This window comes from Strix uralensis, chromosome 3, assembly GCF_047716275.1.
Source record: "Strix uralensis isolate ZFMK-TIS-50842 chromosome 3, bStrUra1, whole genome shotgun sequence".
Taxonomy (NCBI): Eukaryota; Metazoa; Chordata; class Aves; order Strigiformes; family Strigidae; genus Strix; species Strix uralensis.
Window position 1 is genome coordinate 107,565,221 of NC_133974.1, and position 24,602 is coordinate 107,589,822.

At 45.7% G+C, this 24,602-nt stretch overlaps 1 protein-coding gene across 2 annotated transcripts in view; it reads right to left on the bottom strand.

Annotated features, from left to right (window-relative positions):
* Positions 1-10,115: 10,115 nt before the first annotated feature.
* DUSP10 (dual specificity phosphatase 10) overlaps positions 10,116-24,602 on the bottom strand; it is a 28,232-nt gene continuing 13,745 nt past the window's right edge. For both annotated transcript variants that reach the window (XM_074863769.1, XM_074863768.1), the window contains exons 3-4: positions 14,780-15,157; positions 10,116-11,398 (exon numbers count right to left, since the gene is read on the bottom strand). In XM_074863769.1, coding sequence (XP_074719870.1) covers positions 11,133-11,398; positions 14,780-15,157 — 644 coding nt within the window. In that variant the 3' untranslated portion in view covers positions 10,116-11,132. The remainder of the gene's footprint in view (positions 11,399-14,779; positions 15,158-24,602) is intronic.

Genomic DNA, 24,602 nt, shown 5'->3' on the forward strand with positions numbered 1-24,602 from the left:
GGAAAAACTGCCTAAAAACAATACAAACAGGACACGGAAGCCTCTTTCTGTTTTCTCTCTCCCACGAAGGTCAGGCTGGGCCCTTCTTCTACCTGGGTCCAACCAAGAGTGAACTCTTGAACTCACCTGGAAGAGTAATACCCACATTTCAGGATGTCAGCACACCGCTCTGACATCATTAACAGATCTAGGTCACACTCATGATGCAGGCAATTAAGGCAGGAACTGTGCACCAGCAGTCCCACCAGTGACCCACACAGACTCCAAACCAGCTGCTGGGGAGGCACCTCCACAGTCTCAGGGTGCTTCAAAGTCTGTAAAATAAACGAGGCAGTCAGTCAAAGCTCCTCTCTCTGCTTACATTTACTATTATTATCCACTGGGAAATACTGACGTTCCTTATTGGAAGAAACACCATCATTTCAAAAACTGCCTGCACCGAGTCATTTAAAAAAATGGTTCTTTTACAGATGATCGAAAAGTTCTGACAAAAGTCAAAGCACTTCTTTCCAACAGCAATTTTATTTCATTTTAGATACACATTCAGAAGATGAAGTTTTTTTGGGGTAACTGAACAATTTAATCACTGAAAAGGTCAAAGTGACACCCTCTGACCTTATCAAACGGGTTTCTTTGCAATTATTTTCTAAACAAAAACCTTATTAGAATTATGCATTCCATGCAATGCCTTGCTGTTAATGAAATGAATAATTTTCCTAATGAAAATTAAATTCTTTTCGTCTTCCTAATGAATAAAATCAAAACATCTTATTCAAAAAATTCTTGTCAGTTCAAGTTAAAAGGGAATTACCTAAGAACACAATGAAAATAGAGTAAATCAGCTTCGGATGAGCGCAAAGGAGTACTTAGCCTTGACACCCACTCAGCATGGAAAACTTTAGCCCCAAATAGCTCCAGTTCAGTAAAGTTATAAGGAACTGAAACCTGAGACTTCTCATGATAAGTGCAAGGACACCACAATGAGACTAACAGAGCCAGCAGAGTGATGACAAAGTGCCTGAGTCCCCTCCGTGAGGCAACAGAATTTAACCTTCATGGTGAAAGGATTGCAGGGAAACCAAGGTGGTTCTCAGATGGGCAAAGCTGCCAACAGGCTGGACATCCAGCCTTGTCTCCCAGTATTAGGATGTCAGTTGGACCCAACTGGCTTTCAGTCACCAGGGTGCAGCTGGCCCCAGGCCCTCCCTGGGAAGCTGAAGACTCCAGGAGGATCTCAAACCCTCAGATGGTCACACAATGTCTCCATTGCCTTCTGCAGGTATCCTATCTCAACCCAGCTCTCCCTGCCACCCAGAGCAGGGACTAAGGTGAACTTTTTCTATCTGGGTCACTGTTTCCATCTCTCTTAACCAGGCCAATGATATAAAGAAATGCATGAAATAAAATTGCTGTTTTGCACCAGCCCAGCTCCCAGGTCCTATTTCTTTCCTTGGCCAGCTGCTCATCTCAAGAGGTCCAGCTACTGACTGCCAGAGGTGGTGTTCCTGATTCCACACCACTCAGCAGAGAGATCCAGAATTGTCCCTCAAACCCAGGTGAGGAGCGACTCTCACTTCTGCACCCAGTTTTCCCTTTGTGTGCCATCCTCTGCTTCTTAGCATCTCCCACACATAGTACTTTTCATCAAGGTAGTTATGCCTTTTCCACCCTCCCATCATTAAGAGCCTGAAATTTTTTTCACCTTAAAGGTGAAAAAGGAAGCAAAGAGAAATACCATCTCCAACTGAAACAGGAAGGACAATTTTAATAGGCAAAACATCATTATGCTGTGGGTGTAGACCATGTGCCTGGAGTGCTACTGAAGGCATCTGGCAGACAGAAACATAGAACAGGAGAGATTAAAGAAGCAAAAAAACTATAGTTTATTTCCCTAGGATCTTAGGATGATCCAGAAATCCTTTTGCCCAGTTTCTCCATACATGACCCTTACTCTGACAGATTGCACTAAGTCATGGTTCCTCTGCTTTCTCATGTACCATGTGCGGTCATCCTAGCAAAAGCAAGGCAAAGGTAGCAGGAGTTTATTTACTTAATTCCCCAGTGGTTTATCCAGCGCACTCATCCCAGGAATTCAGCTGGGAGGGACATTAGGTCCAGAGTACCCTGGGTCAGACAGCTTGCAAGCAGCGGCTCTTTGCAAGGTGGTGAGGGGGAAAGGGCTCAGCTCTGCAGAAGCCTGTCTTGAACCGGGCTGGTACGGATCCAGCAGCTGCAGCTGGCTGCCAGCATTCAGCTGACACATTCCCACCACATCAGGGTGTGCTATAAGATGCTGCTGTCTAGTCATCCCATCGTCAAAGCCAATAGGATACGCACAATTAAAATTAAGAAAATAGATGAGGAAAGCATTCCAAGCTTTCAACAGGTATTAGCCTGTCCCAAAACCAAATCTCCTGCCTGCATGATACTTAATGACCTGCATACCATATGGGTGCAGAAGGTTAAATCCCCATTTAGCAGCCAAAACAGTGGTACCATTGCACTTGTGCTTGTGCCCTGTCGGTACAGTCCCTGTCTTTGCACGACTTCCCTCCATCCTGTAACTCCAGGTAGGCACCACTCTGCATCTCATGATGCACTGCGCAGCCTCTGCCCTAAGCAGGACCATTTCCCAAGTTACTCTCAGACCCCAGCTTTGGCTTTCTTGTCTGTGTAGTCCCTGACTCCAGGCTCCTGCTGTGAGGACTTCGGATGACTACAATAGTACTGAGTGCTATTAAAGACTCAGGTTCAGTTTTCAAGAGTAGCTCACACCGTATCTGGAGAGGAAATTTCTGCAAACACAGCTTAAACTGAAGTCACTGAAGACAGCAAGAAAACACAGACTTGGCTTATTAATAGTGCTTGTTATAGCCCCTGGAAAAGCTTTGTGCAGGTGTCCAAGAAAAAAGGGGACAAAGAGAAGGGAGAAGCACAATAGCATGGGCGCTTTGCCCAACAGCTCTCTCTGAATTACGTTCTCTGGTTCTAAAGCCGAGGCTGCAGCAGTGTAAAGCCATGCCAGCCATGTCCAGGGCTGGTGGGGCAAGTTCCCACCACACAGGTGCTTGTGCTGCACAGCTAATGGTCATGGGCACAGGCAGCAGCCCCACCACCCCCTGAGTGATGAGATGCTGGTGTGATGGTTCACTGCTCACCAGCATGACCACCTATGCTGCAGGACCTGCCAAACCAGCGCTCTTGCTCAGCCTAAAGTCGGGGTTGCACAGACATCTGCGTGCACCCTGGTGTAGTCTCCAGAAATACTGCAAAGCCCCTCACACCCTGGGTCACGGGTCACCTCTGCCATGAAAAGGCAGCCCGGCCAAGTGGAAGTCCTTTCGGGGTTGTGCTGGAAGCTTGTCTTTTCCAAATACGTCGAAAACAGAAGGCCAGGGCTGGATGCAGGTTTGCTGAGATCAGGGCTATTCTGGTGCAGACAGGCTATGTGCTGCTGATAGGGAGGATTAATGAGCCAGGCTGCTCATCCATTGCAATTAGAAACAACACTACAACTATTCTGGTGTCATTTCTCTGCAGAGTACTCAAATGGCTTATCAGCCCCTTCTATATCTCCATGTAACCGTGGCTTTGTTAAATATAGGATGGTAAACTGCCATACGTATGCATTGCACTTCATTTAGAGCTAAGGTGCAGAGGACCATTTGCTAATGCTCATAGAGCAGTAGAAAGGGGGTTAGTGAATGGCACTAATAAGACTTCACTGTCACTTATTGGAAGCTAAAATTGCTTTGGCATTTTCAGTGCATATAGGACAGCAGACACAATGAGGACCTAATTCGCTCCAGCTTCAAGAAGGGCCTCAGCATCTGAAGCTGTAGCTAATCACCACATTTATCAGCAACCAGCTGAAGTTTTAAGAAATGGTTTTGTGACATTAGTAAGGCAAGAGGAGTTCTAGCTCCTGGGCCCTGTTCCTTACTCCTCTCTGACCACGGACATCCCTCTCATCAGCCCCAGCTGCAAAATGGGAGGGACAACAACTGTCCAAAGGACGAGGTCTTGCCTCCTGCTTCCACACTGTTATTTACAAGTATGGGTGATAGGGCAGAGAGGACTCCCAGAGAAACCCAATCCTATCTTATAGCAAGCATACTATGTTTCATACAGATCCTACAGAGCTGTACACATTTTATCTGCCTAGATTCCCTGACAAAGGTTGCGTACTCGTGGCTGTGCACCAAATCCTCAATACGCATCAAAAATTCAGAGTAAGAACTGGGTTCTCATTTCAGGCTTTCTGGGATTTTTACTGATGCTACATGAGCAAGAGTTCAGCCAAGTCAGCTGGCAGCAACAGCCCACCCAGCACGCTTGAGTTTCCTCTTCAGGCACTGTCACAGACCCCAGCCCAGAAAAGCCAAGCCCAGAGGGGTTTCTTCATGGATCGCACTCCATCGGGATCAACAGCTGAAACACAGCTGGACTTCACACCATGACCTGGTGGCCACTGGAGCCCTCGCCACTCAAGAAGCACAACTGAAAACCGAGGAGGGTTTGGAGAAGGAGCACAAACTGTCAGTGTGCTCCCTGGCACCCATTTGCCTCCCACTGGAAATGAATTCCTACAAACTACTATCAGTAACTGCAAAAGTTTGGTCTCAGGTGTTGGAGTATTACACCACAGAGCAAAGCAATGTGAGGCAGATGCACAGCACAGCACTGAAACTGGATGCCTTTAAAAAGAGCTTTCAAATGGATGCTAGCAGTGCAAAGCTTTGTTCAGGACTGTGGGACAGACCTTTGAAAACGTAGGTGACTCCAGGTAAGCTCCTCAGCTCAGCTGCCAGTATCTCACATTTTTTTCACACCAGCATCCTCTTCCATTACCCCAGTGGATTTTAACAAATGACCAGAACACGTTCTTAGGGAACCTGCTGCCTATGCCTCTGACTAGACGTTCTATATCTGCCCAAGTCCTGGATCAGAGAGAGATCTTACAAATCCAGTGCCTCTCTATTCAGAGTCCCTGCATCACAGACAAACCTCTGTCCATCCTTATAGCAACTTACTACTCTGCTCTACAATGTGATCTTCTTTAAACGCTCCACTGGCGTCTGCCAGAAGCGCAACTTGATACACAACCCCCAAGTGCCAGACAGCTCCTTCATCTCTCCATGACAAATAAATCTTCAGGATAAATCCATGCTCTCCAATGTCATCTCTTATATATAGACAATCAAAGAAGCTAAGGTACAGCAAGCAGAAGTGTGAAGACAAGGCATATGAGTCAAATTACATTTAACCTCTGGTTTAGTTCCTTTTTCTACCAGAAATAGTTTGTTACATGTTTTAACTTTACTCCCTGATTCATGTTAGGTTTTTTAAACTGTTTCTGTACTGTGCTGAACCCTCCCCCTCCCAGATAGAGCAATTCTTATCCCCAGGAATAAAACTTTAGGTTATATTTTTCCTTGTCACTGAAATGAACCCAGCCCTGAGGCAGGAGCTCACGGGCTCTGTGCTCACTCTGACAAACTCATGTCACAGCCCAGGAACATGCCAAACAGACAGGCGTCTCACATTGGAGGATTTAAGCCAGACTGGATCCAGCAATTCAATAGGAGCTCAGACAGCTTCTGAGGCAAGGAACCATATCTCTACATACTCCAGGAATACTGGCTCCATAAAGATACAAAGAGAAGATCAACCACTGAGTCACTAGCAGGATTTCTGGGTGCACACTGAGTAAGTCCTGCTACAGCTCATTTGCACACCTCACAGGCCTCCCCACCCTGGGAAGCACCAACTACAGACTGGCATGCTACTCAGCAGGTGATTGCAATATGTAATTTTGTCATCCCAACAATGTCCCTTGTTTCTAGCAAGAAGAGAGTTGCAAACTTGCAAACAGGAATTGTTGCAGGAGAAGGTCTCAGGCTCCAGCCTCCCTAGGAGAGAAGCTGCCTGCACAATACTTAAATCAGACCAGGAGTCCATCAGAGTGGCTGAAAACATCCATCCCGCTGCAGTACACCTTCAAAATGACTGGCTTTAAATTGCTTTCCTCTAGTCTCAGAAATGACAGGGTTGGAATATAAGCAGAAGACAGCTAGTGCAAGACCAGAAAGGAGCCTGCTCCTCCATCTCATGCTCCATGGGACAAGAGTCTAACAGAGAGAGAGGCGACATCAGAAGAAAGTAATGCCTCAGCAAAAGGAGTGCCCAACTGAGTTGAGAGATTGAGATTGCACCCAGCACAGGGAGGATGCCGGGGGCTGGCAGCACCCAGGACTGCTCCTGGGAACATGGCACGGCTTGAACCATCTCCCTTTGCTGCCAGCAGCAGCATGCTCAGGGGGAAAACCAAGGGCTTTAATTATCAGCTACTGATGTCAGGCTGTGCTCAAACCATTTGAAACCTGCTCATCAGTAACCTCCTCTGTGGTACCTACAGGAGCAGCAGGCAAACATGCCACACGAAAGCAGGTACCTGGTAATGAGACAGCCATCAACCACTTGTTATCTCTCTTTGATTACCTCCTTAACTCAGTCAAGAGATAGCATACTTTATTTTTGTCCTCCCTACTGAAACAGCATCTTCAGTTCCCAGGAGGCTTTCCTGCTGCTGGTACTGCACATGCCAGGAGCCAGCTCCACCACGGCCGATCAGGACCCGAGGCCAAAACGCTCCCAGTCTGTTCAGCACTTTCCCACACTCCTTGTGTTTCCTATCTCAGTCTCATCAGCTCCTGCATGTACTTTTGAACACGCCTTCCTACAACGAGTCATTGGCAGATCTTGTGACCATAAGGTAACAAAACTCTTCCTACACGATCGCTTCATCTTGAAACACTCCTAGCCTGTATCTGTCAAACAGGTAGGAGAGGGACCTTCAATTCATCTTTCCCCAAAGGATGTTAGCACAACATTTGTAAAGTCCTAGGAAACCTCAGAAAATTGACTGCCAAGACAAAAAGGGATTTGGTTCAGTCCCTGGTGTGACCCAGAAGAATGAAGCATATGAGATACTTAGCATGAAAAGTTAATCTCTTGGCTCTGCAAGTCCAACCTTAAAATTGGGATAGTTTGCAAGATCAATGAATTGAACAGTTGTAGCTTTAATAGAGACTTACAGCAGGTCTTAACACTCTCACACACTGACAGTTCACCATTTGGTAGAGTTCCCAAGTTTGTAAAGACAACCAGAAGCAGCACTTTCTCCGAACACCCTGCCTGGGCTTGCAAGTTGGATCTCAGGGACCTGCTCCCAAAATGGGACCTGCTTCCAAAAAGGGAAATGCTTTCAGAAACAAGCACTCAGGGGCGTACCCCAAGTTCCTGAAGGGGAGAAATGGAAAATAAGTTATGCAGTAATCAATTTTCCAGGACAGTACCTATTTTGGATATCTTGCATGCAAGTACGCAACGCTGATGCTGAGTAAGGAAAAGCAGGTCCTGCCCTTGCTGATGCCCACGCGTACAAAGACTATTGAATGATTTTCCTGATTTATATTTTGTTTTAACCATGCCCCATCTCAGAGAGACTGGGAGCGCGTTACAGGCAGCGGTAAGAGCAGGGGATCAGTGATCGAGCCTCAATTCTGCAAGAGACAGGCCAGAACCTTAAATCAGAATAACCTTTCTGAAGGTTTCTGTGGCAGAGCAACACCAACGTCTGCTTAAACACCCTTCGCAGCTGTGTCCCCTATCCCTTCAGCCTTGCTTCCTCTTAGAAATGAGGGCAAATTGTTTTTTACAGCTGGAGTGCGTGGTGCTCAGACAGGGGCTTTCTACTGACATACAGGCATGTATGTGCAGTGCATCATAGCAGGTACCAGAAAAGGAGGCATCTCTAATACGTGTGCACACAGGCAGGGCTCCCAGGTGGTCTAGCACTCATACAAACCCTAACTGAATTTCTCCTGCCCTCAGGCATACAGATATCAAGTGATCATCTGCTGGCTTCAATAAATTCTGCCTGGAAAAAAATTAGCATTTCTGCTCAGCCTGTCCCCACTTGAAGCGGTTCCCAGGCTGCTACTTCCCAGCATTGCCTTCAGCAGGATATAACCCTCCTGAGCTCCTCTCCTCCAGCCCAGGTCCAGTCCCCTCCAAGGAAACAGGTCTGCACAAAGGAGAGGTTTGATCCAGCCCATCCCTGCTACTGACAGACCCACAGCATCCTCACCCACAGCCTCGCACTGCCCAGCCCCATCATTTCTGTCTTCATCACACTGGAGAGCAAAATCAAGCAAGGTTTACCCTCTTTTCGCTACTTCTCACCACGACAAACACAAAGGCTGATGGGTTTTCTGCAGCAGAGAGCAAGCCCTCCAAACTCCACGTTCATGCGTGCAGCACGAAACAAAGCAAATGCATCGGACCCTCCGCTGACAGTGACTTACTCAGGGCTGCAAGGGCTATCCTTTGGCTTAAATAAGAACCAAATGCAAGAACTTACATGGCTGTGAACTTGATCCTGATCCAAGGCAGCATATGGCAGCTGAGGCTGAACCAGAGAGGATGCTGTGAGTCACGCTGGTATGGCAGGCCCTTCCTCCCGCTGAAGATGTTTGCATCAGGCCATTTAGCATGGGAACAAGAAAACAGTAGTAACAGAGAAGACCGATTTTGAATCAAATCCTCCTTCCCCTCACGCTTAGGAGAGCCATGTCCCAGGTGGGCAGCTGGCACTCTCCCCTTTGCTGAATAACCTGTTTCCCAGGCAAAGCACCAGCACTATTAGTGCTTATGGCCACGGACACCAGCTGCAAGGACCAACTTTTCAGTCAGCCCTGCCGCAGCTGCTTTTGCTGCTCGGGCAGGAAACAAAGAGGTTTTCTAACTACCTCCCTGCTCTCAAACTACCTGCACCTGCAGTTCATGGAGAACAGCTGGAAGAGGTTGAGCCTAAATGCAAGGAAAGGGCGGGGGGACAAGGGAGACCATCTTTGCTGAGGGACCTCCTTCATCCCGGAGCACAAAGGCTCCCAACCAGCATGTGGTAACCCCTCTGTCCAGTCACTCTCCCTGCAGCCCCAGGAGCAGTCACAGTCTGAGAGCTTTTGCCACCTGGGCGACACTTGCTGCCAAGAGCATCTCAGCAAAAGGACCAATATTGATCATAGAAAAGAATTAAAAAAAAAAATCATTTCCAGTAGAAAAATAATTTAATAAAGGGATAAGTTTCAAGAAAATATCTGTATAGTAACAACATTTTAAGTAAAATGTCCACAAAAATATACATGTTTAATGTGATTATACATAAGTTTTCCAACAGGTCCTGATTTAAACTTGGTTCAGTCCATCCACATAGGTTTTGTCTAGGAAAAACCTCCATTGCTATCAGACTTCCTGGGATATATCAGTTTGCACAACAGAATCATATGAGAAATGTTTTCTAACTCATTTTAGGTTCATACAAATAAACTTTAGAGTTGGTAACGGTCCAGAAGAGATCAGGTTATATCATATCATTAAAAAAAAAAGTAAATACAAAGTAAGCAAAAGTCAGCCACCTAAGGGACACTGTCAGGCAGAAACATCAGCCCTACAATAAACACCACACTTAACACTGACACAGCTGGATAAAGGAGGGGGATGAAGGAAAGATGAGCAAGAAAGAGGGGGAAATCCCAGGAGGAAGATTCCCAGGAATAATGGAACTCCTAAAGGAGGGCACTATAGAGAGGCCAGGGAAAACACACGTGAAACCAACATATTTCTAGAAACCGGACAATTCCGTAACATAGAAGGTAAGCTACTTGCAGGAAGATGAAAAGGAATCAGTAGAGAAATGTTTATTTCTTATTTTTCCAAATGGCTACTGAGCTGTAGAAAGAACAGGTCTGTCTCAAAGAGCCCTCATCAATAGTGCTAATTCAGCCAAACAGCTCCAAAACTGATGCACTTCCAGGAGAGAAAAATCCGGTTACAGAAATTGAAGGATGCAAGAGTAGAGTAGAAAATAAAGAAAGCATGTTCCACCAGCAGAGGACAGGAACAAAACACTGAATCCAAGCTGAACAAGAGATACCAGTTTTGTCAAAGGGAGATGTACACTACAACAAAAAACAAAACAAAAAAGAACAGAACAAAAACCCATCCCACAAAGAAAATGGAAAACTGCTAAAGAAATAAAAGGACACACATTTTCCAAAAGATTTTGTTTTATAATCAAATTTTTTTTTTACATAGACAACTGAAACACACCAATATTTTGTGCGAAAAATATTTTTAAATAAACTTTGCTCGGTCTTGATTTTTGTACATTCTGATATACATATGTAACAAGGTTTATGGCACTGTAACCAGGATCAAAATCATATAAAGGAACAAAATAAATGCTCTCATTTAGCCTTTCTGAACCAAGCTGGCTGCTGTTGCACTATTAGACTTTAAAAATTATTATCTTATTATTAGTGGGCAGCCAACTCTAATTGGTTTGAACACTCAAAACAAACCCCAAATTATTATTGCACAAGAAGCCAGTGAAGGCATATGGCATAGAATGATCAAAGTCCCTTGCTGTTAAAACCTTACGCCCCAAAATAGAAAAATAGAACTGGAACATGAAACACGCCAAATAAACTTCTTTCTTCTTTAGTTTGAGTCAGGAGTGTGAAAAGTGCCTTGCAGACTTTTTAAGCTGCTCTGATTTCCTTTGCATCGGTGAGCATTTTGCTAGGTTATCTTTAGCAAAGCCTTTGCAGAACGAAGGCCCTTATGTTTCAGGGAGGGTTTTTCTCTGCTTTGTTTTGGCTGTTTGTGTTTCATCTTCAACTTAGGTTTCTTCAGTCTATGAACCTGCACAGACTACTTAGCCATAAACTCTACAAGTAGCAGGAGAGGAAGGAAAAATAAAAGGAAAAAAAGCCCAATATTTCCTCATCTTGTTTTGATTTTATAAAGTACTCCTTTTGCTCCAAATCCTCCCTGCTCTGCCGGCATCTGGGAAGGAAATCACAACAGCATCCCAAGCACGGCAAAGTTCTTAGATCTTTTAAAAACCTTTCCTACAAAAAAAGGTTTTTTATTCACAAAAAGTTTGCCACAAAACCCCCCCTTTGAAAGCTAAAAAGAAAAACCCACAACCCACCCATCACTGCCCCAAATCAAGTGAAGAATAGGTTAACCCCTTCACTGAGCGCCTCCTCGCAGCTTTGCTGTCACACGACAGTCTCTACGCCGATCAACTTTGGTGTGAGGATTCGTGGTGTAACACCGTTGTTTAGATCTTCTTCAAACTCCAGTAACTGCCCCATAAAGTTAAGGTTAGGGGAAATGATTGGTCGTTTGCCTTTTACAAATTTATAGGCATCCGTCATGGTCATGCGCGTGTGCTTCATTAAGTACGCGATAACTATGGTGGCAGATCGGGAGACACCAGCCTGGCAGTGGATGAGGAGACCTTTTCCACACTGATGAGCTTCCTCTGGAAACAAGACAGACAGAAGAAAATAAGATTTTTTTGCCAGTTCATAAATTAGAAAAAGCTCAGTGCAATTAAGAGTAACTTAATGTGAATAGTCCCTTTATTTGACTACAAGCACAGCAGCATCTCCTCCCCTTCCCCTCCAGTCCATCTTCCTTTGGTGTTTCAGAGTTACTGAACGTGAAACACAGGCCAGTCTAACACTGAAAATCCTCACATTCACTTTTATCTCTATTAGATGAACTGCACATTGAGAGACACTGGTGCGCTGCACACATGCACTGCCAGGGAGATTTATTTAGGAGGTCAAGTCCCATGACGAGACAGCTCAGGCTCCATCTCCACCTCCGTCAACATCGCTGTGTTACACTGGCATCTCAACCTCCCTTTCAAAGCAGGACACCACCTTTTCAAAAACAGGTATTTTCAGATTATGAATTCATAACAATACATCTGTTTCAAACCCCTATTCTTCAAGTCTTTTACAAAGCTACTCTCGTAATGAGCTTCAACAGGGCACTCTGCTGTGGTGTCTCTGCAAAAATCAGAGGCTGGATCCGGTTTATACCTCAGCAAGACTTTGGTGGTAAGAGACCTCAAATTCTGACTCCTCACTTCCTGCATGTCAAGCTTTGTGTATTTTGACTTGGTCACCTTCAGCAGTGTGAAAAAGGCAATTTGCCATCCCTGTTTTCACAACTCAAGCACAGCATCGCATTCTGCTGAACGATATCCCTCCAGAGCGTCTCACTGGGCAAGTGGAGGGGAAAGGGGGAGGGAGGAAGGAAGGCAGACAACAACAATCACACACACAATCACACACACGCTCTCCACCAAGATACACCACTTAGAGAGATGCAACCTGGGCAGGATTCAGGGAGGACAGAGCCCCTGGAACCACATGCTAATAGGACATGAGAAAGAGTCACTACCATACCATCCTCAACTCCCCCAGCTTGCTTTTAAAATAGAAGATAAAACTTTCAAGATGTGACACTTCAATCTATTTATTTTGTTTTAATCTGCAGGAGGAGCATGAATTTAGCAAGTTTTGGCATGAATCCAACCCCACCAAGAATATGGTTCATCCTACCCCACGTGTTCAACTTGTATTGTGAAAGCATAAATGAAGCCAACTTCCCTCCAGACCTTTTTGCCAGTTAGTATTTCAGAAAGCTGAAACTCTTAACACATTTTGACACACTTTCCCAGAGAGTTTTTGATGATTTCACTTCCTATGGCTTTAGTCTTAGCTAAACCTGGGTTTGGTTGTAGTTTTTTCATGACATATTTAAAGAAACATAGGCCAATCATCTGCTGTTTAAACATTTCCAAATCTTCTCAAATGCAATTTAAAGTTTACCCCGAGGAAGGGAAAGCTTTGACTATTTACTTACCCAGCTGGCTAAGTTTGCTATGGAGAAAAACTCTCAATGGAGAAATATTTGTTTATTAAAAACAAAGACAGACCCTCAGGCTGTAATTATTAAATGGGAAAAAAAAATAGGTTTTGAAACACTTTCTAAACCTTTTCAGGGCAAGGCTGCTTTCTCTGCCCTTGGTAAGGCCATAAACCAAACACTACTTTTAGTGGTTTTGAGAGCTCTAATCCTGCAGTTCATAGGGATGCTGGGTGCAGAAGTCTCCCTCCCACCCAAAAGTACCTCAACAGAGCTTTGCAGTTTCTCTGTGTAAGCTTAGCCTATTGCATCTCCCCATCTTGTTGAATCCAAAGTTTAAGGTTTTACTGGATTTCTTGACCCAACTTTTCTTCCCAAAGGATCAAAGCCAGATTCCCCCTCCCCTACCCTCAGAGAAGGTTTCCCTTCACGCAAACAGGGGTGTTCACCTTGCCATGCACACAGTAATCAGCAGATTCAGGAGCTGACAGCACTACTGGTAGAGCAGGGATTGGGTTAGAAACACTAGGGAGAATTTGGTTTTAAGCAGAGATCCTTCAGTCCTCTACACTGTAGAGGACAAGCCCAAGGGCTCATGGTAGAAGCTCTCAACGGTAAGACTCAAGCTTTAATGCTGCACTCCATGTGAACTGCAGCATAAGCAGCAATTTGCCTGTTCACCTTCACTAAAGTAGCATGGCTACAGACCCCATGCATCAGCGCACAATGACTCCCTGCCAACCGAAACACAGCCAGACTAAGCTGACAAGCTGTCTGCTTCAGAGCAGCGAGTCCCTGCCCAGCCATACGGCAGGGGCAGATGGGCTCTGAAGAATATGCTGAGCTTGGACCTCCTGCCCCAGGGCCCAGTCCCACAACCGGGGCCCAATCCTTGCTGAGCCCAAGAGCACCTCCACAGAGCCAGCACAAGCAGGCTTGAGTTTCAGGAGCCGTGTACCCACACCCTGATTCAAGGGCCATAAACACGGATGTTTTGAGGGCAGAGAGGGTGACAGCTCTGCACCCACTTCAGCATGGGGTCAGCTAAGGACCTAAGGTGTGATGAAGCACAGAAGCACACTTCCTTTGGCTAGTTAAAGAGATTAGCCCAGCCTCAGCACAAGAAAACAAAATTATATGTCAGTGGTCACCCCCGCATATTCCAGAAAACCTCTCAGGACACATACTTGTGCTGGGGAAGCAAAAGTGGACTATGCTGCAAAAGCTGTGCCACAAAGACATGTAGAGGGACAAGGGAAGGTCCTCAAAACCCAGTGTCCTCACTGACCAGCCTTGCTTAAAGAGGCCATCTGGCTTTAGCCTAGATGACCAACCAGAGCTGAACGCACCCCTAAGCTTGGCTGAGGGTTATGCTCCATGGGTCATAGCGAGGTCTGGAGCAACACGGGCAATATTACTGGGTCATTTCTTCAGCAACCTCCCCAACAAGCTGCACGTCTGTGGTAAACTCAGCCTACAGGGTTTACAGGCTTATTAATACAAGTTTTCTTCACAATCCACTCATCCACACATACACTCTGGAGTTATAAATCTAATGACAGAACAAGTAAAGTGTGAAATTTTGTCAGTTTTCTCATGAAATTAAGTTAGGAAAGACTCAGCCATCATTAAGAATAGTTACTATGAAAAACTGGCTGGAAGCCACCGTGGAAACTAGAAATGCAAAGGAATCAAGAAGAGGAGGTGCCAGGTCTCAGTTTTCTGGGGTTTCCTGAATTTGGAAGCCTGGAGGTAGGCATTGCTATCAATGAATAAAAACTGTACCTTCAGGCTACTTAACTGGATATGCCAGAGATGAGAACAAGTAGAAATGTGAGGTGCTCAGCATTTCTGACAACCTAAACAAAAGCAAATATGGTCTTCCGGAGCCTTCAGGGTAGTTAGCAAAGCATAAAATTCACCCTAGGTTAATACAACAGGTAAAAAAACCACGGGAGTATTTCCAGTCAAGGATAATTACCAATGAACTCAAAAGCCTCTTCAAAATACTGCCTGAGATTCTGCTTGTTGCTATCAGTGGCTGGGAGCCGCTTGTAGTTGAACATGCCTTTCTCGTAATGGTACAGGGGCAGGTGGGTGGTCACATTGATTACGTAGCCTATGTTCATCCTCTGCATTTTCTCCAAGTCCTGAGCATCGTGCTCATTTCCAAGGAAGAGGAAGGGCAGGATGGGGGTGAGCTCAGCATTCTCGATGTCCGGTGTGGTGGGGATAGACTGAGGTAGCGTGGGGGGGACAGCAGATGCGCCGCCCCCTCCTCCCCCCTCTGGGCACTCTTGCAGCTGGAGGGAGTTATCGCAGAGGTTTTCATGGTTCTGCTTGAAACCGCTGAGTCCTCCTGGGAAGAGAGACCAAGCAGATATTTTGGTTAGACACCCCAAGGTTGGCAACGCTTTGGACACACCCTTCTTCAGAGCACATGCTGGGGCCACCAGGACTGGAGCTGGCTCTATTGTCCCCACCACCACTATTACAGTGACCGATGTTGGGCACGGCTACCAATGGCAAGGGTTGCATGAATCAGTGGCACGCATTGTCCTCCCCTCCACAAGGCTGACAGTGCCAAGGAAGAGGCGCACAAACACAACTGTGCAACATCAGTATGCTGGGGCTGCCTCACCTATGAGCCCATGGGAGGAAGCAAAGGGAGGGGGGAAAACAAAACAAAAAAAGAGACAAAAGGCATTTTTCCAAGAAGGAAAACATCACCAAGATGATGAGCAAATGGGCTATCACCACACCAAAGCAGTGAGCCAGCTGGGACAGTCTTTTAGCTTTACCTGTCCACAGCAGATTTGCCTGCTGGGAGCAGCCCTGCGGGGCACCCCCTGATCCAACGCCCCCGAGGAAGGGTGGGTGCCCCACAGAACCCTACCTATGCGTGTGGGGCCAAACAAAAGAAAGTCCGCTCCCTGTAACCAAACAGCGACTGAGGCGCTCACTTAACATGTGGCAAACAGCTCTCCTTTCTCTGCCCCGGCTGCCTGAAAATATCTAGCAAGAGTTATTTTTAGGACATTAATATGGATTGGGAAATGGATCCGAGGGGGGAGGGAGAAGTCACTTTTTTGGCTCGTGCCTCCCCTGGCTCTACTGCACATCTTGCTGGCTTTTTCAAACAGCATTCCCTCCCCCCCCCCCTTTTTTTTTTTTATCAGAAGGGCGGCTCCGCAGAACTGGAGCAGAAAAGCAGACCTCCTTTCTACACCTCATTCGGCAATTACATCAGCCCCAGGCTCCCCACCTGCCCGGTTTCCATAGCGATTACACAAAGCACACAATGACATCAGCTGGCATGACATCAGCTCTTTGAGCGCAAACAATACAAGAAGAACTACTTTGTGTAAGGCCTTTGGTAGGAGGCGGCGTTCCTGGGAGCCGCTGATGTAATGCTAACAGGTGGCTCCTCCAAAAGAAAAAGGCGGAAAGAGGAGAAATCCAATGATATATTCCCCCCGCCTCGCTCCCAAAAGCACACGTTTATGTTGTACCAGGATACTTGGAGTCATGCACCACATCGAGACGGGCCAAGTGTTCAGACTCAATTGCACTTTGTTAAATGCAAGCCAAAAAAAAAAAACCCACAACCAGGAGGGGGGAGAGCTATGCTGAAGTTACTAGAAAGAGCTACACTAGCCAAAATAAATGCTGAATGTCACCATCCCAATAAAGTTATTCTTGAAAAAAGAAAAAAAGAGGTTGTCTTTTCCCTGCTCTTTCACAGTGATCTAGCGAAGGAAGATTTTAAAACACAGCAAAACACGCTGTCACACGGACTCTGGATCACACACAGCAAAGGGCTTTGATGCCAATGTCTTGAGTGCTGCTACTCCACATGTCCACACACCTGCCCATAGGGTGGGATCCACCCAGGGACCATCTCGGTGCCCTACACAGTACTCGATGGGCATGAGGCACCCAGTCTAGGTTACAACCATCTAAGTCCCTCTAATACAAGTACCCTTTTTAATGTGCAGACTTTTATTCTTCACATGCTGCTAGTAACTCATCTTCCCAGAAATCCTCCAACTGCCCACAAAACAGAGTATTTCCCCCACCTCAAAAGCATGCTTGTCTTCAGCTGTTTCTGCTGTTTACAGAACACAAAGCAAACAGATCTGCCTTAATCTCTGCTCACAACGTTGTTACAACAGGGGAGCAGGATGGAAAAATGAGCAAGGACAAAAATCTGAGCTCAACTGTCAACTGCACCCCTTTTCAGACCCTGTCAAGGCCAAATCTTCTCAGTTCACTCAAGAAAACAAACAAGACTATGGTCCCCAAGCTGAAGATGTCTGAAATCTCATCCAAACAGACAGCCCCAGCCTAGAGTCTGGGCTAAAGGCTAAGCCCTAACTCACATTCCCGTCCTTCTGCATAGGCAAGCAAACCGTTCAGCCTAAATATTGCTGTTTAAACAATAACCAGAGCACGCCGGGATTCCTAAGAAAACCCCTGAAAAATAAGTTGCTTTAGTGACTCGTGGTTGTAACAGAAGCTGTTTTGTGGTTGAAGCTGCTCAAGCCATTCCAAACCTGGGACATGAAGGAAGCGTTGCAGAGGGCAGCAACAGGAAGTGTGGAGGAGACGCACAACCTGGCAGAAGCTCTTCACTAGCTCAAAAGTAAGGTGCATTTTAAAAGCAGCTTTTCACCTGCTATTTGCCATATGCAAAAAGCCTTCATCTTATACAGGCAGCCTAAGCACAGAGGCAATACAATATATTCACCAGGAAAGACCATTAGCATGCACAGCTGTGCGGACTGAGTGACAGCCATGAAGCCTAGACTCAGCTGTGTAGCCACCTTCAGTGACAAACCAAAATGCCAGCAGCTAGATAAGCCACCAGTGTTCACTTCTACAGAATGTCATGGTTGTAACCTGTCTCTTCTAGCTTTAAACATACCACATAGCTTTAATAACCAAAGTACAGCAAAAAGCCTGAACCACCCAGTCAGTTTGACACAGCCCACACGTGGATGTGGAGAACATGCCAAGTGCTTTTGTGCACACTCTGCTCCGAAACGGCTGCTGGGCAGGATTTCATGGGGGTGAACCTACCCAAGTCCAAACGAAGATGGACATGCAAAGATTTCCAGCACACTGGGGAACCCAAGATATTTCTATTATAAGGAAATTAATCAAAGCAGGACCCTTCACAGCAGGTGGCCTTGCCTGCATCTAGTGGAACACAAAAGACTGAGGGCTCCTGCTCACCACTGATGCAAGAACCAAATATTTTTGCAGTTATCACTGCATGACATCTTCCAGCATCTTGCCCTGCCAGAACAGTTAGTGAGCAACAACAGACTCTGGATTGTCAGAGACCTCAAAACTTTTAGGAAGTTTCAAGTCAGCACCGTACATGCTCCAGCTATTCACACTTGTTTGTTCAAGTTCTTTGCAGCCATCTGCCCATAAACATCTCGCTTAATGCTTCTCAAAATCCCCCGCCTAGCAGCACCCGGGCAGCAGCTGCACACAGATTTTCCCAACTCCAAAGCCACCCAGGAGCCTGGGGCTTGCACCAGCGCTGCGAGGCCAGGTGAGCAGCTGGGCAGGAGCCAGAGCAGCTCTGAACAAATAAAAAAAGACAAGCAGCATGGTGCTTGCATGAAAATCATGCCAAACATGGTGTCTGTCATCTGCCATCAGAAGAGGGCAAACACTATGCAAAACAGGCACAAGAGGTATGTCAGGGACTAGGCAACCAGCTTTTACAAGGGACCATGACCTTGCACTAGAGACAACTATCTTCAAGGAAAGCAAGAAAAACAAACCTTACCTGCACACACTTTATACAAGTGGGTGGGTTTTTTTGTTTGGGTTTTTGGTTTGGTTTTTCTTTTGGGGTTTTTTTGTGGGGTTTTTTGGTTTTTTTTATTTTATTTTTATTTTTAAAGAGAAGATTGAGAATTAAAGTACAATGAGTACAGTAACACCCACCCTCTTCTGTGTCTTCTCTGACACCTCTTTCAACCATCACTGCTGCTCTATAGCTGTTTGACTATATGCAAACTAGGATGTGGGTTTACATGTTTTGTGAGATTTGCAGCATGTTTCCTATCTGGAAACAGGCTCTTACCCCACAGTAAAGGGAGTAAGTGACCTTGTTCCCTCTATAGTGAGAGCGCTTACAGAGGCAGTTAGTGTGAAATACCCTCACTATAAAGCAATACCTTTGCATTACCTCATTGGTGTGGCCATACTTTGTTCTGAGCATGACAGGTACTGGGTGTTCCTGCTACAATTACAAACAGGAACGTATTTTCATACATGACAGACTGCAGATGCAGGACCCACATTTAGACAGAACACGTGGTCCCAGGAGACAAACAGACCTTTTATACAGCTTTCAAAGCTGTCCAGGCGGATTTCTGGATCCACTCATCCTCGATTACAATAACAAAGCATCTCAAAAAAATAAAACCAAAACCATACAGGCACATGTGCAACAAGAGCAGAAATCCCAGGGTGCTGTGAAGTATCAGCAGAAAAGATGTTTGGTCTGTAGCTTTCCCTCCTCTTGAGTTGCTGGGCTCTTGCAGGGGGAGCAGCAGAAAATTTGGCAATACGGGGGTTCTGGCCACCAAAAGCTTCGCTCGCTCAGGAATGAAGCCAAGTTTTAAAACACCCTCTCAGCACACACACTGTCAGTACTGACACAACAAACCAAGCCCCTGCAGCTGCGTTTGAGTGTGCTTAAGGTCGAAATGTTACAGTGAGCATTTGGGGCGCAGGATGGAGATATGGACAATTGGTGCGTATCTGTTTAAGATGACGCTTTGAATTTGTGCAAGCACAGCCTGTTCCTTTAAACCTGTGACCTCATTTATTTACATTACTGCAGAAAAGCACTGCCAGAAGCAACAGCTGATGACAGTCTCATGTATTTTTCCACTAAGACAACAATTAAACTGCTCCTGTGTTATTAATGAACAGATGACTTTGTGTCAAGTTGATTCAAAGTGCAGGATGCCTCAAGGTTAAGCAAACGTGACTCCAGCATGTAAAAATAGAGGCCAGGTACTGTTCAGACACTTCGCCCACCCAGTGCTGTGCCCTTCCTCAGCCTGGCAGGAGGGTCCAGGCCCTGCCGTGCTGCCGTCAGTGCCTGGAGGTCCTGCTGCAGGGTGGCACGCTGGTGCTGAGCCACCACTGCTTTAATGCCAGCATTCAGGCTGCTCCTGTACCATGGGCAGGGAATGCTATGGACTGTAGCACCATGCTTGAGTGAGATGCACTTACCTTTGAGCACTGTGCTTGCTTATCTTTTTTCTTTACTGTCACATATTCCTCCCCTTTGGCTCAGGCTACAGTTGCTCCTGGCTTCAGAGGTAGGTAGCACTGCTTTCCTTGTGCTGACCTTCACAAACCAGGTTACAGAGGGCTGAGGCTGGCTCAGCTTATTTGGAGGCAATGTCTTGTCCCCAGGTCACATATCTATTGTAAGAGTGCTTTCCCACACAAGGTGAACCAGTGAACTCCAGCACAGAGACACCCCAAGGGACACCACTCCCCTCTGACATGGATATGCTATTAGCAGCAAATCCATCACAGCTCGCTTCCTTCCACCAAGGGAAAAGCAGCTGTACAGGCTGAAGCAGAATTCAGTCAGTATAAGCCAAATCCACTCCCAGGATGTGGACAACCATCCAGACCATCTCTTCATACCACCGACCAACACAGCCATGTCTGCAGAAGTTTATGACTACACACAAAGGATCTTGTATCCGGGCCATAACAAAACTGAAGGCCCACTACTTTATCTCCAACACCACCAGATGACATGGAAAAAGGAAAAGCAGGAGAAAAGTACCTAACACTCCATATTTCTTCTGCAGTACTCCCTTAGCCTCAAGCAGGTGCAGGTCTACTGGGTACCAAAGGTACTAGCAGGGAGGACATGGAGACACTGGGGGACCATCCACAGAGCACGAGTGCTAAGACCACGTTGCAGTGGAAGATCTAGCCATCATACTTTCCCACAGCTGTTGCTGGCACCATTTCAGCCATAGCAGAGATGGTTCAACAGTGCATACTGGGGATCATTCCCTGTTCATCCTGAAGTATGAAAGAAGGGATACTCAAATTTCCTGAACAACATGACAGCCACTTTCCTTGTCCAAGCAGAATTCTGCTCATGTGGCAAAGAACCATGCTTCCCACACCTCTTCTGGAGCAATGGGGCCAATCCAAGCAGGTCACTGTAGGAGTGTTCCTACTCTCCAAGACAGATGTCCTTCTCACCACAGCCGCTGCTGAGCGGTGCTCAAGGCTTGACCTCATTGCTGTAGAAAGCTCAACATGGTTGAAAAATACTATATTTGGCCCACACAGTGGGAAGCTGAGATGAGACAGGCAACTCCTGTCAGAAGGGGTGGGGACCTATCAGACCACACTCATCCAAGTGACATTAGGAGTTGCTCCTTTGATTTCAAGGAAATTGTGGTTTTGTTTGTTTGTTTTTAAAACACTGGAGAGAGACTTCTGTGAGGTCAAGCCCACAACAGAGGGGAGCCCATCCTTCTGCAGTACAAGGAGACCACAGTGACACCAGGACTGCTTTACACATTGCCATTCCTGATGTTAAAGGAAGGGGGGACCAAATAAAAAAAAAAAAATCCATCCTTTTACAATATAAGTATCCACATTTACCTCAGCAACCCACATTGCCTCCCTGTTTTACAAAGTCAAAGGCAGAACAAAGTCTTTCTACTTCTATTGTTACTAGCAAGTAGAATAAGTCTGACTTTCTGGTCCTGAGCGTATTTCTCACCTGTCCGCAGGAGGCTGAAAAGACCCATCGCAGGGTTTCTGTCCCTGTCACCTGCATGGCATTCGGCATCAGCCTTGCCACAAAAGATTAAGCTTTAAACAAACATAAAAAAAGTAAAAGTAAACATAGTTCACAAAGAACAGCTTCCACTTCAATACACTCAATCTAATCTAATCTCTCCCTCTAATCGAGCTGCCAACTGCACTTCAAAAAAAGGCAAAACCCTGCATTCCAAAGAATTTGCAAGGTCATTTTTTTTTCCATGTGGGAACTATCCCAAGAGATCAGCTTGTACACAAATTCTGGCCTAGAGGAGTTACAAGCACATCCTTGACACAACTGCTTTGGGGTCCCTTTAGAAGTCAAGTGCATGATGCCAGATAAAGTGGAAAGGTTTCCCCTCAGCATTGAGGCACACGCGTGCACATTTGCATGCAATTTCTAATTTCATCTCGCTATGGCTCACGCCCCTTGCCACAGCACATCCTCTCCCACTGGCCTTTGCATTCCCTGGCCTCATCTACTTCTATTTTGTACTTTGACACCAGTCACGGTGCAGCTGGCTATCCTAGGGATATGTCCCAGGAAGGCAGGAGGGAGGTCACCGAAAGCCCCTTCCCCTGCTGTGCTGTACCAGAGATGCTGGCTCTGCCCAGCTCAACTCTCGGCTCCCCCCATTCCACCACCACCTCCTATCAACCTCACTGTCACCCCCAGCACCTCCCACACCTCAACACATGACTTGCTTCTTTCCACCATCAGCTCTCACCCGTTTGCTTTTCTTCTTCTGAAGACCACTAGATCTTCCAAATTAGTTCCAATTAGAAAAAAACAATATTGTTTTTTTTTTTTTTAACCTGCCACTAGGGATTTCAGTTTGGGATTTTTTTGTTGTTGTTGTTTTAAACTTAGTTTTTGCTCAGCTCCAAAGTTTTGGGCCCATTCAAATCCCACACATCCCTTCCCTACCCTACTCACCAGCTTTTCCAAGAGATGCCACTAATTTCTGGACTACTCATCAGCCTGTCCAGGAGCTTCTGTGAATACTTCTGGACCACATCTCTGAATTCAAGATAGTGGTTCCAGCTTGTAACTGGAAATCCCCCTATGCTAAGTGTAGAATCTGCCCATTTGAAAGAAAAAAAAATAAAGTATTCAAAGGAAAATAAGCCACATGACTGCATCCTTCAGAGCACACGCTATCCTTGGGGAACAGTCACGAAGGTGAAAGAGGAGAAGGCCTGCTCTCAATTTTGGTACAAGGATTAAGCTATACAAGAATGTAATTAGGAACAAGACAAGAAACCCCACATCCCAAACACACTGTGGTGACAATTCTGCAGCCACAGACAAGGACTGGACTTACCCTCCCTGGAGGGCAAGCGTTTATAGCAGAAACTCAAAATTAGACACATTACAACTTCTCATAGCAAAAGTATGCATTCCCATGGGGATGTAGGCTAACATGAAGTCCAATTAAATAATCACTGGAAATGTCAGCATAAACCCTGAAGGAATACATACTTCTACTGTGAAATGCTCCCACTGGAAATCATATTAACAAAAAGGTCATCAAGAAATGTTAAAGCTATGCACAAAGGAGGCAGGGGAAGTGAGGGGGGAGGGAACAGAAACTATTTTAATGCAATAAAGATACCACAAATGGTTTTATATTGACAAAGAGCTATGAGTCTGTTTTCACAGACAGAGGTAGAGCAGACCAGATTTGCCCAAAACACCAAGGGTTGGTTTTTTTTATTATTTTTTAACTTATTACCAATTCTCTCCCTGTCCATCACCATGCGCATCCCTCAAGAAACTGGCCTGCTTGGCCTGGAGACAGCCAGTGGCCGGTGTGATCATGCACGAGCATGATGCAAAGGGCTTTGGCTCAGCATGTCTGAAGAGGGAGAAGGGTCCCGGGCACTGTGTCAGACATCTGTAATCCTGGATGCGTAGGGGTGGACATTTCTGTTTAATTCACATGTTTTAGGAGAACACTTGATATTTTCATGGTTCAGCCATCTATTTATTCACTTTACCCTTTTAAGGGCAACCTCTTCAGGTCAGCTTCTTTCTAACAAGAGAGGAGGCTGCTTTGTTTCTCCTGAGGATGAACACAGGCTCTTCTCCAGTCCAAAACACTGTTTCTCCACATCAGAAACATCAGCAACATTTCCATTAACGTGAAAGGAAAACAGGGTGCTGATATACCACACCAGCCTTTGGAAGTGCCATCCATTCCTGCTGGATCTAAACTCTTTTTAAAGTGAAGAATTCTATCCCTTTGGCTAGAACTAATAATAATAACAACAATAATAATAACAACAACAATAGTATCTGGCTCTGATTTGACACTTTCCAACAAGGTATTTCAAAGCACATGAAAAAAAACCAGAAAATAAAGGGTGTTGCCTTGACATATCCCAGTAGCACACTGTCCAGAAATAAAAGCAGCAAACTACTGGATCTAGCATGGACACAAACTTCAAGGCCAGCCCTGTCAACACTTAAATACTAATGGTCAGAGAAGCAAAGCTAGATCTTAAAAACCCCAAAGGGCAAGAGAAAGTTGACCCACTTTGCATCCATATATTTCAGAGTCATGGGAAAAAAACCCCAAACATATTTACAGAATCCAGAGCTAAACAGCAATCAAACAAGGAATCTCTTCAGCCAGATCAAAACTACCCCAGGTCTCCTTGTTTCCACAGGTGAGTTAACACTAATGTTTACCAGGAAGCATAAACACTGTGTTATCCCCCAGAGATGTCATGCTGCCTTGCAGGACTAACACAAACACCTACGAACCTAGGATTAACCTCATGTTAAATGATCACATTAAGTGGTTTTGTACCTAAAATATGCCAGCAAATTCTAAGCAGCAGCAAAAGGCTTATTCTTAGTTCCATCAACTGAACAGACTCCCATTATCTTAGCAGAGACCAAGAAGAATGAGAGCCCATCACCAGCACAGTACAGGTCAACTGCTCTAACAGCTTTT